Source organism: Anomaloglossus baeobatrachus, chromosome 6 (genome assembly GCF_048569485.1).
Source record: "Anomaloglossus baeobatrachus isolate aAnoBae1 chromosome 6, aAnoBae1.hap1, whole genome shotgun sequence".
NCBI classification, from domain to species: Eukaryota; Metazoa; Chordata; class Amphibia; order Anura; family Aromobatidae; genus Anomaloglossus; species Anomaloglossus baeobatrachus.
In genome coordinates, this window is record NC_134358.1 from 258,560,149 (window position 1) to 258,572,970 (window position 12,822).

The 12,822-nt window shown below is 47.7% G+C and overlaps 1 protein-coding gene and 3 long non-coding RNA genes across 4 annotated transcripts in view; 2 read left to right on the top strand and 2 right to left on the bottom strand.

The window, feature by feature from the left end:
- Positions 1 to 5,382: 5,382 nt before the first annotated feature.
- Positions 5,383 to 5,840, bottom strand: LOC142243185 (uncharacterized). The gene is made up of 3 exons (XR_012724313.1): positions 5,737 to 5,840; positions 5,522 to 5,622; positions 5,383 to 5,424 (listed from the first exon to the last, which is right to left on the bottom strand). It is a non-coding gene; the product is annotated as an uncharacterized LOC142243185 (long non-coding RNA).
- An 809-nt stretch (positions 5,841 to 6,649) lies between these two features.
- LOC142243186 (uncharacterized) lies at positions 6,650 to 7,595 on the top strand. Its single transcript, XR_012724314.1, has 4 exons — positions 6,650 to 6,865; positions 7,225 to 7,294; positions 7,389 to 7,483; positions 7,575 to 7,595. It is a non-coding gene; the product is annotated as an uncharacterized LOC142243186 (long non-coding RNA).
- Positions 7,596 to 7,741: 146 nt separating this feature from the next.
- On the top strand, positions 7,742 to 8,201 carry LOC142243184 (uncharacterized). Its single transcript, XR_012724312.1, has 3 exons — positions 7,742 to 7,847; positions 7,962 to 8,062; positions 8,160 to 8,201. It is a non-coding gene; the product is annotated as an uncharacterized LOC142243184 (long non-coding RNA).
- A 4,008-nt stretch (positions 8,202 to 12,209) lies between these two features.
- The window catches only part of LOC142243182 (ovalbumin-related protein Y-like), a 108,560-nt gene continuing 107,947 nt past the window's right edge, over positions 12,210 to 12,822 (bottom strand). The window contains exon 7 of the mRNA XM_075314823.1: positions 12,210 to 12,727. Coding sequence (XP_075170938.1) covers positions 12,323 to 12,727 — 405 coding nt within the window. The 3' untranslated portion in view covers positions 12,210 to 12,322. The remainder of the gene's footprint in view (positions 12,728 to 12,822) is intronic.

Genomic DNA, 12,822 nt, shown 5'->3' on the forward strand with positions numbered 1-12,822 from the left:
GTTCCCATCTTATAGTAATGTGTCCATCTTTGTCCCCATCCTCTAGTAGTGTCATCATCCTTGTCCGCATTCTGTGGTAATGTCCCATCCTATACTTTATTCTGTAGTAATGAGCCCATCCTGGTCCCCCTCCTGTAGTAATGTGCACCATCCTTGTCCCCATCCTGTAGTAATGTACCCATCCTTATCCCCATACTGAAGTAATGTGACCCATCCTAGTCCACATACTGTAGTAATGTGCTCATCCTAGTTCCCATTTTGTAGTCATGTGTGCAACCTTGTGCCCATCCTGTAGTAATGTGCCTTTTCTTGTCCCCTTGAAGTAATCTGCCCATCCCTGTCTCCATCCTGTAGTAATGTGCCCATCCTTGTCCCTTGTAGTAATGTGTGCCATCCTTGTCCCTTGTAGTAATGTGTGCCATCCTTGTCCCCATCCTGTAGTAATATGCCCATCCTGGTTCTCATCCTGTCATAGTGTGCTAATCCTTGTTCTCATCCTGTAGTAGTGTGCCCATCCTTGTACGCATCTTGTAGTAATGTCCCCATCCTTGTCCTCATCCTGTAGTAATGTCCCCATCATTATGCCCATCCTGTAGTAATGTGCCCATCCTAGTCCACTTGTAGTAATGTGCACCATCCTAGCCTCCATCCGGTAATAATTTGCCCATCCTTGTCCCCATGCTGTAATAATGTGTCCATCCTTGTCCCCTTGTAATAATGTACCCATCCTTGTTCCCATACTGTAGTAATTTCCCCATCCTAGTCCCCATCCTGTAGTAATATGCCCATCCTTGTCCCCATGCTGTAGTAATGTGCCTATCCTTGTCCTCATGCACTGGTTCCCCACATTCCCATAGTCATTGTGACACTCCCCCTCTCATCCAAAGTGATAGGACATTTAATCTTCAGCTTCTCATAGAGTGCTTACTGTTGTCTGCCATCTCTGCTGCCTGTGTGGTGCTGCTGTGCTGAGGTGCCAGCTGCACTGTGATGAGGTCAAGGTGAGTAAATTGCATCATGCTGCTGGACATCGAGGCAAGGGCTGACAAGCACTCTTCTGCCTCAGTCCAAGTACTCAAATGTACTTGCTTCTGAAAGACACAAATACATTTCAATGTAAAAAGGAAGTCGGCATCTCCTAGACAACTCTGTGGGCCGCAATAACTCCATTTGTGGGCTGCATACAGCTTGAATGTGGATTAGACTTGCCTTAGTCCCACCTCTAAAGGGTAATCATACTTTCAATTAACTTTTCAGAATAAGCTATTGTGACGCCCTGAACTAGCCAGGTAGTCACAGACAGGCCCTTGCACAACACCAACCCCCCTAATAAGGTAACAGCAGCCAACCTACTAAACCCTAGTCACCTCCCTCAAAATTTGATGTTCACATCAGGGGGGCGGAGCCAGGCAGTTGGCCACGCCCACGAGGAGTTCACATGCCCTGAGGCAGGAAAATACAGTGAGTCTAGTCTAGTTTTGACAGAGAGTAGAGTGGAGTGTGGAGTAGTTGGAGGAGAGCTGTTAAGAGGAGTAAACCTGTCCAGTGCCCTGGGTTGGAGCCCAGGCACTTTGGCTAGGAGGCAGACGGTGGTGGCCGACTGCAGGAGCTGGGATTACAGCCGGTGGAACCGTAAGAGACCGGTCCAGGGTAGTGGCCCGCCGGTACCGAACCGGGGAACCGCTTGGAAACTGGAGCACCAGTTTAGGGGTACTCAGACCCCGTACGAGGCTGAGAAGCCACTGGACCAAGTCGAATTCACTGATTGGGGTCTGGACTCTAGGTCCTTTCCGCACCCAAGACCCGAAGGAAGACAACAGCCCAACCAGAGGGATAGAAAGCCACCTCCCAGGCATCAAGATCCCACGGGCCAGTGTCTGCGGGCAAGCGGGCTCTACTGGCACACACAAAGCTGGGGAGCAGACTACCGTTGCTCAGGCATAGGAGTCACCATTCTACTAAAAGTGAGATGCAGGAGAAAGGCGGAAACCACCAACCTGAAAAGGGAAAAAGTGCAGCCGGCTGCGGGCACCATCCACCATCTTGTTTGGTTTACCAGAGACTCCAGTGTGTCTGTAATAGTGAGTACAGCAGTGCCCTCGGGCCGTGCACCGCACCACACCGACACGCTAGCACGCATCCATCCCCTCGCCTCAACAATTCCCTCGGGCCCCCCGGGACCATCAACCCTTACCCACGGAGGGGTCAACACCAAGCTGCGTAACACCGTCCCCGGGAGCCTAGTCAATGGCAGCGGTGGTGTCTACATTCACCACAACCCATGGGTGGCGTCACGAACTTTAAATCTAAAACAAACCCCCCTTCAGAGCGCCAGCCCCCCCCCTTGCAGAACGACGTGACCCCCGGTCTGGAGGCACTCGTGCCACCGACACACGAGCCCAGATCCGAGCGGCTCGGCTGCAGCCGAGCACGGGGCGGTACACATCGACTCTTCTGGCGTCACTAACAGGATTGAACCCATCGACTTACCGGTGGAAGTGCGCCTTGAAGCTACAGTCAGCGGAGTCCTGTTGAAAAATTGCAGAATCCGCCATCTTTCGGCTTGAAGTTTCCCGCCAACGCCGTCTTCTCCAAGAAAAGAGCAGGAGAGTGAAGCCTGGCCCCCAGAGAACAGCGCTCTGCAGACAGCAAGCGGAGTGCCCCGAAAAGACCAGAGGGGAACGGATGGAGGATGTCTGCTCCCGGGCCTGATGCCGGCCCCGCACCAACCGCTGGAGCAGCGGCGCCCACAGAGACTGCCGCCGGCGAGGAGGAGGCTACAGCTCCCGCTCCGGACGCAGGAGTGGTGGACCCTGAAGTACCGGTGGTAACTCCCCGTGCGGCAGCTGGCGGTGATCCGCCTGCCGCGGGAAGAATGTCGGCTCCAGCAGTCCACCCGGCCACGGTGTGAGCGGTGCCCGGTTCGGAGGCCCCCCAGATCGCCAGCCCAGAGTCGGAGGCAACGGATAGCAGCAGCTCAGGGGATGACACGGAGTCCATTTCCAGAGATGAGGCCCTGCTCGTCATCGGCTTCTTTGGGAACATGATGATGGTGATCTGCAGGTACTGTCAGCAGCTAGGGCACTTCACAGGCATGTGCCCTGAGAATGGCCGTCCTTAAGGAGCCGCACCGCAAGTTAACCCCTTCAGTTCCAACGTTTTAAAGTTTTAAAGTTGCACGTTTTAAAGGACCCACTTCTGCAATAACCTCCTGCCTTTGTTGAACGTCCCCATGTTCCCGGGAGACGCCATCCGGCACACGGGTGGAAGGAGGAGGACCCTGCCTGACTTGTTGAACGCCGCTGCGGTTGGAGTCCCAGTGGGCGCCATCAGGGGTCGGAGCCCCTGGTGGAGGACGGCAGGGAGTTGAAGGAGTGAGGACAGATCCCGTATCAGAGCCTGGTTCATCGTACCTGCACCACAGGCAGTGAGAACGGGGTCTTTATGGACAGTGTCAACCGTGAGTGAAGTGGCATTGGGGACCCGTGCTGCCCTGTGGTGGACTGTGGGAAAGTGGCTGGAGAAGGCTGCGTCGGCGGCTGTGTTAAAGTGTTTTAAATGGACCCTCCTTTCCCGTTCCACAGTCTCCGGAGAGGATGATTGGAGGATGGGCCTGTGGGAAAATGATGGCCGATGCCCGCCACTACTGCAACCGGTGGCGATCCTCCGGGGCCAGGGGTCCCATGGACGTGGGACCTCTGAGAGACTGCCGGGTATGGAACTTTGTACCCGGCCCGTTGAGGGCAATACCTGTACCTGGGCCTGTTTCCTGGACTGGGGAAAAGGGGTGCTGAACTGTTTTTAGAGGCAGCATCAAGGTGCAGGTTTGTTTGGGTGGGCACGAGAAAGGACCCGTTCCCGTTTAATAAAAATGTTCTACTGTTTGAAACGGTTAAAGTAACTTGCCTCCCATATGGGAAGATTTAACAACATGTTTGATTGTACAAAGGTTATTATAGTTGTAAAAATGTTTTATCTTTTTCAGTTTGAAGCAACAAAATAAACCGGTGGTGGACGGGCAGCCCACGGACGGTCTGCATTAAACCAAGGGGGGATGTGACGCCCTGGACTAGCCAGGTAGTCACAGACAGGCCCTTGCACAACACCAACCCCCCTAATAAGGTAACAGCAGCCAACCTACTAAACCCTAGTCACCTCCCTCAGGGTTTGATGTTCACAGCAGGTGGGGCGGAGCCAGGTGGTTGGTCACGCCCACCGAGAAGTTCCTCAGGAAAACACAGTGAGTCTAGTCTAGTTTTGACAGAGAGTGGAGTGGAGTGTGGAGTAGTTGGAGGAGAGCTGTTAAGAGGAGTAAATCTGTCCAGTGCCCTGGGTTGGAGCCCGGGCACTTTGGCTAGGAGGCAGACGGTGGTGGCCGCCTGCAGGAGCTGGGATTACAGCCGGTGGAACCGTAAGGGACCGAGGCAGGGTAGTGGCCCACCGGTACCGAACCGGGGAACCGCTTGGAAATCGAAGCACCAGTTTATGGGTACTCAGACCCCGTACGAGGCCCAGAAGCCACTGGACCGAGTCGAATTCACTGATTGGGGTCTGGACTCTACGTCCTTTCCCCACCCAAGACCCGAAGGAAGACAAGAGCCCAACCAGAGGGATAGAAAGCAACCTCCCAGGCATCGAGATCCCATGGGCCAGTGTCTGCGGGCAAGCGGGCTCTACTGGCACACACAAAGCTGGGGAGCAGACTACCGTTGCTCAGGCATAGGAGTCACCATTCTACTAAAAGTGAGGTGCAGGAGAAAAGCAGAAACCATCAACCTGAAAAGGGGAAAAGTGCAGCCGGCTGCGGGCACCGTCCTCCATCTTGTTTGGTTTAAAACACCACTATTAGATCTACTCTTAAAAATCGTTTATTATTATTGGTTAAAACAGAACAAACATTTTGTTCTACTCATAAATAGGCATAGAAACATAAAACAAAAAAATCAGGTGCAAGTGCAGGTGTCAGACAAACAGTGCCCTCGCCTAGGGACAGCCCCAGACCATGTGGCTAGGTGAGTTAGGGGTATAGATTCGTCACTGTCAGAATGATACTGCTTAGTATGTGCTGTGACTCTCCCTCATAAGTTAGCTTACTTCACTTAAATGAGCCTAAGTTAGCATAGTCAGACTCGCCGTCCTTGCTCATCTCTAGCGGGGGTAACCACCACCAAATAAACGTGATTAACATGTAGTACAAATATATACAGAACCATAGACAACAGAGACAATAGGCGTTAGGTGTCCAGGGTTCTACTGTTACATAGATTTCCCTAGTTTGACAATACTGGAAGGTTAGATTAGAGTCTAGGATGCCACTTAGCTTGTGGATCTCCTAGCTCTCCCGACGCGTTTCACCCCCCTAACGCTGTATAGGGGGATCATCAGGGGAAAAATGGAGGAATCACTCCTTGGAAAGAATGACACCTGCAGATAAATGATGCATAAATAAGTAAATGGGTATTAATATAAATATTCTTTAGACTGCAATCTTTATGAGGTCATAGCCCTCAAGATAACTTACAAGGTAGTAGATCCCTGTGATAGAGTACTTGTGTTCTTAAAAGATGCCAGGGAGACTATCTCCAAACCAAATAGTGATTGCAACTTCCCATCGGATAGTGCCTGTATGTCAAAGAATGCAATGAATATCCACTGTGTGATGCATAATGTATCATAACTCATACTCATGATAGAGTTGGGAAGGGTCTTGTCGGCATAAGGCTATCTATCTTTTACCTTGACTCTCCGGGGATGAAAGTACAGGTATAGCGGATTTGTCTATTGTAGCCAGGAAGTTAGATCCATTCCTGATGTTCAGGTTGTCACTGAGTTTCTAGGTCAAAATATAGCTCCTGTGAACAGATATAGGATAAGTATGAACCTATATTTCATCTATCAGATTCTACATGAACTGGGTAGCAAATACCTTTTGTCGGGCAGTCAGACAAAATAATCTATAGGATTTGGAGAATACAGCTCCTCCGGATGTGGCTGATCACTGATTTTTTCCTATAGGAAAGGTATACTACATTACTGGATGTTCTCATAAATCTCACCCACACAGCTCTGTGAGAAGCAAAAAAATGGCAGGGCATTTTACCTGTAGGGAACAGTTCATATATGGATGTGGACAAACGGTCCGGGAGACCACCACGTCTGATTGTTCCTGTCCGATTCCCCACTCCCGGATAAGGTATTTAAACCTTTTCCGGGCAGGATAAAAAGTCCCGCCCGCCAACCGGAAGTGCCCCGTTGGCCGGAAGTGACGCATCGCTATGTGCCGAGGCATCGTCGGCCGGAAGTGATGTATCCCTGTGTGTCACATGCATAGCAGGTCAGGTGACTGGCCGGGGGCGGTGCTGAGGGATGTACTAGATCGTATATGTAAACAGCATCGCAATAACCTAAATATTCATAGGTTAAGTGACCTGCCGGTGTGCTTTACTGGGGTGTATGATATGGTCACCATATCACCACTATGAATATTTAGGTTATTGCGATGCTGTTTACATATACGATCTAGTACATCCCTCAGCACCGCCCCCGGCCAGTCACCTGACCTGCTATGCATGTGACACACAGGGATACATCACTTCCGGCCGACGATGCCTCGGCACATAGCGATGCGTCACTTCCGGCCAACGGGGCACTTCCGGTTGGCGGGCGGGACTTTTTATCCTGCCCGGAAAAGGTTTAAATACCTTATCCGGGAGTGGGGAATCGGACAGGAACAATCAGACGTGGTGGTCTCCCGGACATCCTCCCCTTGCATCCTCCCTGGCATCTATTGGACCGTGGGCTCCCAGCGTACATAGAGTGTTTCCACTCGGGACTGACAGTCCTTGCTGGTTGAGCCCATAGGATGGTAAGTGATCTGCCTGCATAAGATTCATTTTCATACAAATTTTCAGGGCTTTATGAGTATAGATAATAATCCTGTCCCTAGTTTGTATGGGACAGGACCCTATATAACTACAAATTAACTCCAAACCCAGTGTTCAGGCCCATTATGCAATTCATTTCTCATGCTCCCTGTCTGGCAATGTCTATGGGACTTGTGAGGTAAACACACTGTCATCAATGTATGTACTGAGCACTATGATGTGAGTTTATCTATAAGACATACATAATATGTACTGGAGTATGCACTGTGCCCCTTGTACCTGTATCACTGGATTCCAAGAATACGATATATTATTATTATCATCATTTTTTCTGTTACAGGGTATATATACTCGGGGTCTACAGGTAGCCATAATCCCATGACAGACCTCCCTTCTTTGCCTCCTTACAGGTAGACCTAGCACTTGTACCACTGTATCTTAATTTATGCATGTATTGAGCATTATTCAGAGAGCCTAATTGTATGATGTAATAATTGGTTACAGGAGATAAGAATATACCTTACACACGGTCCGAACGCAGGCGACTAGGGACCTTTGCACCCGTTTGTCCACATCCATATATGAACTGTTCCCTACAGGTAAAATGCCCTGCCATTTTTTTGCTTCTCACAGAGCTGTGTGGGTGAGATTTATGAGAACATCCAGTAATGTAGTATACCTTTCCTATAGGAAAAAATCAGTGATCAGCCACATCCGGAGGAGCTGTATTCTCCAAATCCTATAGATTATTTTGTCTGACTGCCCGACAAAAGGTATTTGCTACCCAGTTCATGTAGAATCTGATAGATGAAATATAGGTTCATACTTATCCTATATCTGTTCACAGGAGCTATATTTTGACCTAGAAACTCAGTGACAACCTGAACATCAGGAATGGATCTAACTTCCTGGCTACAATAGACAAATCCGCTATACCTGTACTTTCATCCCCGGAGAGTCAAGGTAAAAGATAGATAGCCTTATGCCGACAAGACCCTTCCCAACTCTATCATGAGTATGAGTTATGATACATTATGCATCACACAGTGGATATTCATTGCATTCTTTGACATACAGGCACTATCCGATGGGAAGTTGCAATCACTATTTGGTTTGGAGATAGTCTCCCTGGCATCTTTTAAGAACACAAGTACTCTATCACAGGGATCTACTACCTTGTAAGTTATCTTGAGGGCTATGACCTCATAAAGATTGCAGTCTAAAGAATATTTATATTAATACCCATTTACTTATTTATGCATCATTTATCTGCAGGTGTCATTCTTTCCAAGGAGTGATTCCTCCATTTTTCCCCTGATGATCCCCCTATACAGCGTTAGGGGGGTGAAACGCGTCGGGAGAGCTAGGAGATCCACAAGCTAAGTGGCATCCTAGACTCTAATCTAACCTTCCAGTATTGTCAAACTAGGGAAATCTATGTAACAGTAGAACCCTGGACACCTAACGCCTATTGTCTCTGTTGTCTATGGTTCTGTATATATTTGTACTACATGTTAATCACGTTTATTTGGTGGTGGTTACCCCCGCTAGAGATGAGCAAGGACGGCGAGTCTGACTATGCTAACTTAGGCTCATTTAAGTGAAGTAAGCTAACTTATGAGGGAGAGTCACAGCACATACTAAGCAGTATCATTCTGACAGTGACGAATCTATACCCCTAACTCACCTAGCCACATGGTCTGGGGCTGTCCCTAGGCGAGGGCACTGTTTGTCTGACACCTGCACTTGCACCTGATTTTTTTGTTTTATGTTTCTATGCCTATTTATGAGTAGAACAAAATGTTTGTTCTGTTTTAACCAATAATAATAAACGATTTTTAAGAGTAGATCTAATAGTGGTGTTTTGGATAACTACTACTCTATACAACATTTTTTAGTGGTTCAGATATCTTGTTTGGTTTACCAGAGACTCCAGTTTGTCTGTAATAGTGAGTACAGCAGTGTCCTCGGGCCGCGCACCACGCTGCACCACACCGACATGCCAGCACGCATCCATCCCCTCGCCTCAGTACCTCCCTCGGGCCCCCCGGGACCATCAACCCTTACCCACGGAGGGGTCAACGCCAAGCTGCGTAACACCGTCCCCGGGAGCCTAGTCAATGGCAGCGGTGGTGCCTACATTCACCACAACCCGTGGGTGGCGTCACAAACTTTAAATCTAAAACAAACCCCCCTTCAGAGCGCCAGCCCCCCCCCCCCTTGAAAAGCGACGTGACCCCCGGTCCGGAGGTGCTCGAGCCACCGACACACGAGCCCGGATCCGAGTGGCTCGGCTGCAGCCGAGCGCGGGGTGGTACACTATAAGGTGTCCTGTCTGTGTACATGAGGAATAACAACATTTCTAGTTATTGTATAACTTGTATCCTGCAGTTTCTTAACATTTCCCCTCTGCAAGCTCTTCCATTAAAGGGAATCTATCAGGAGATTTCTGTTATGTAATCTAAAAGCACCATAATGTAGGAGCAGAGACCCTACTTACAGAAATGGGTCACTTACCTTGCTGTATTTTGCTATTTCAATACAATCAGTGTTTTATCAGCAAGAGATTATTATTAGAGGACAACTGGCTTCCTGCATACTAGTGATTAGCTGTACTTTGTCGCCATACAATCTATACAGAAAGCTGTGGTATGGGTGGGGTTACACATACCGCAACAGCTGATCTCTGCTAGATCTGCAGCAGAGAAAACTAGGACTCTATCTCATCTGCTGCACCCAGTAAATGATGTGATCCATTAATGGAATCAGGGTGTCCCTACATCATGCTGCTGTCAGATTACAAGGTTACATATCGGCTGCCAAATTTTATGTTAAAATTTCCTTTAATTTGCAATCCAATGGCGGCTAGTGGGAAAAGACTAAAGCCTGCTTTACACGGTACGACCGATTGTGCGATTTCACAATCGATCGTACCCGCCCCCGTCCTTTTTGCGTCACGGGCAAATCGCTGCCCGTGTCGCACAAAGTTAGTAACCCCCGTCACACATACTTACCTCTCGTGCGACCTCGCTGTGGGCGGCGAACGTCCACTTCCTGGAGTGGGAGGGACGTTCGGCGTCACAGCGACGTCACACGGCCGCCGGCCAATAGAAGCGGAGGGGCGGAGATGAGCGGGACGTAAACATCCCGCCCACCTCCTTCCTTCCACATAGGGCCGGCGGCGGCCTCGGGAGGCAGGTGAGCTGCTCATCGTTCCCGTGGTGTCACACGGAGCGGCGTGTGCTACCACGGAAACGATGGTCAACTAAATTAAACGATATTATGGAACCTAGCGAGCAGTACCCGACTCACGATTTGTGAGCGATACTGCGTTGCTAGGAGGTGTCACACAGGCCGGCATCGCCAGCGATGCCGGATGTGCGTCACAAAATCCGTGACCCCGACGATCTATCGCACGATAGATTGTCTGGTGTAAAGCAGCCTTTACTTCTGTGATTTCTGTCATACAGCACACAGTACAGCACACAGGGATTTGTACTTTTCATTTGTGTTTTTAGAACACAGAGACAAGCAAACATATAATGGAGGATATTATACAACAATGCAGAACTGTTTGGCTGCAGCCAGAAGTGCTCAGTTGCAAAGTTGCAAAACAGAGCTCTTTCACCAGTGTAGTGGCCGGGGCTGGGTAATGCCCTTCTGCCTCCTATTCATTTGAATAGGGGGGTGGATGTGCAGTACCTAGTCATGGCCACTATACTGCTCACAGAGCTGTGGAGCTCGGCATCTGAGCACGTTGGGCCCCCGGGGCCAGGTACAGCTGATCAGTGGGTGTTCAGTGTGTCGTACACCCACCAATCAGATATTGATGACCTTTGCTATATAGGATATGCCATCAATGTAAAATTCTCAAACAAATTGAGAAGGTTGGTACATAAAATGAGAATAATGGGGATAGGGGAAAATATGTGTAACTGGGTTAAAAACTGGCTCAGTGATAGGAAACAAAGGGTGGTTATTAATGGTACATACTCGGACTGGGTCTCAGTTCATAGTGGGGTACCACAGGGGTCAGTATTGGGCCCGCTTCTTTTCAACATATTTATAAATGACCTTGTTGGGGGCATGCGGAGTAGAATTTCAATATTTGCAGATGATACTAAACTCTGCAGGGTAATCAATACAGAGGAGGATAATTTTATATTACAGGGAGATTTATGTAAATTGGAGGATTGGGCTGAGAAGTGGCAATTGAAGTTTAATGTAGATAAATGTAAGGTCATGCACTTGGGTAGAGGAAATAACATTTATGATTATGTACTTAATTGTAGAACACTGGGTAAAACAGACACAGAAAAAGACTTGGGTGTATGGGTGGATGGTAAACTTCACTTTAGTGGCCAGTGTCAGGCAACTGCTGCCAGGGCTAATAAAATAATGGGATGTATTAAAAGAGGTATAAGTGTTCATGAAAAAAATATAGTTCTACCTCTGTACAAGTCACTAGTGCGACCGCACTTAGAATACTGTGTACAATTCTGGTCACCGATATATAAGAAGGACATAGCTGAACTGGAGAGGGTGCAGAGAAGAGCGACCAAGATTATTAGAGGAATGGGTGGGCTGCAATACCAAGACAGGTTATTAAACTTGGGGTTATTTAGTTTGGAAAAACGAAGGCTTAGGGGGATCTAATCACAATGTATAAATATATGAGGGGACAGTACAGAGACCTTTCCAAAGATCTTTTTACACCTAGGCCTGCGACTGGAACACGGGGGCATCCGCTACGTCTTGAGGAAAGAAGGTTTAATCATAATCACAGACGAGGATTCTTTACTGTACGAGCAGTGAGACTATGGAACTCTCTGCCGCATGATGTTGTAATGAGTGATTCACTACTAACATTTAAGCAGAGCCTGGATGCCTTTCTTGAAAAATTTAATATTACCAGTTATGTATATTAGATTTTATGACAGGGTATTGATCCAGGGAACTAGTCTGATTGCCGGATGTGGAGTCAGGAAGGACATTTTTTCCCCATTGGAACTTGTTTGCCACATTGGGGGGTTTTTTGCCTTCCTCTGGATCAACATGTTAGGCTACGGGTTGAACTAGATGGACTTAGAGTCTCCCTTCAACCTTAAAAACTATGATACTATGATACTATGATACTATGAAATTCTTTAAGATAGAACAGAGCTTTTCTTTATAGATTGAATCTTATTATTCAGGATGAATGTTAACATTGTTCCTTTTCTCACCTTTATTTATACATAGTTATTGCAAAATAGTCGACATATAGGGGTCCTAGTAATCAGACCCACTGCCTCACAATAAGAAATTTATTGTGTGGACATCCTGTACTCGTATCATTAGAAATTGTGAAATTTAAGGTTGGAATCATAGTACTGTAAATTTTGGTACACTTTGTCATCTGAACTTTTAACATGTTATAGCCCAGGGGGGTTTTTACATCATGGCTTTTGAAACAGTCCATAAAAGAGAACACACTTGCTCAGCATATCCCGTATAGTAAAAATGAATGGATGATTTGCTTTAAAGCTAATTTGCGGAAGCCTTAACGCCAGAAATCCAAGATGATCTTCAGCATTAGTTGACTCTTCTGTACCATCCTCATCTGCCTCCATAGTCACCAGATTAATGATATCTGAAATATGAAGATTATCCTGGGATATTTCAGACAGGTTTGATTTTGTGCCACTGAAAACGTCAGTCATCCCCATTTGTCGCAGGACATTTTTAATTGAATAGCTACTATCTATCTTAAAGTAGGGGAGATAAACTTCGGTGAACAAATTCTTCATCTTGTCAGGGTTGGTCCAGTCTTCCAGTTGCTCATATGATATGTTTTGCTTTATCTGTAATATAAATGGTTTGACAATAATGAGAAATAATAAATAGATTGCTGAGATAAATCTTTAAAGGTGCCTGGCATGTCTAATGTCTGTATAAA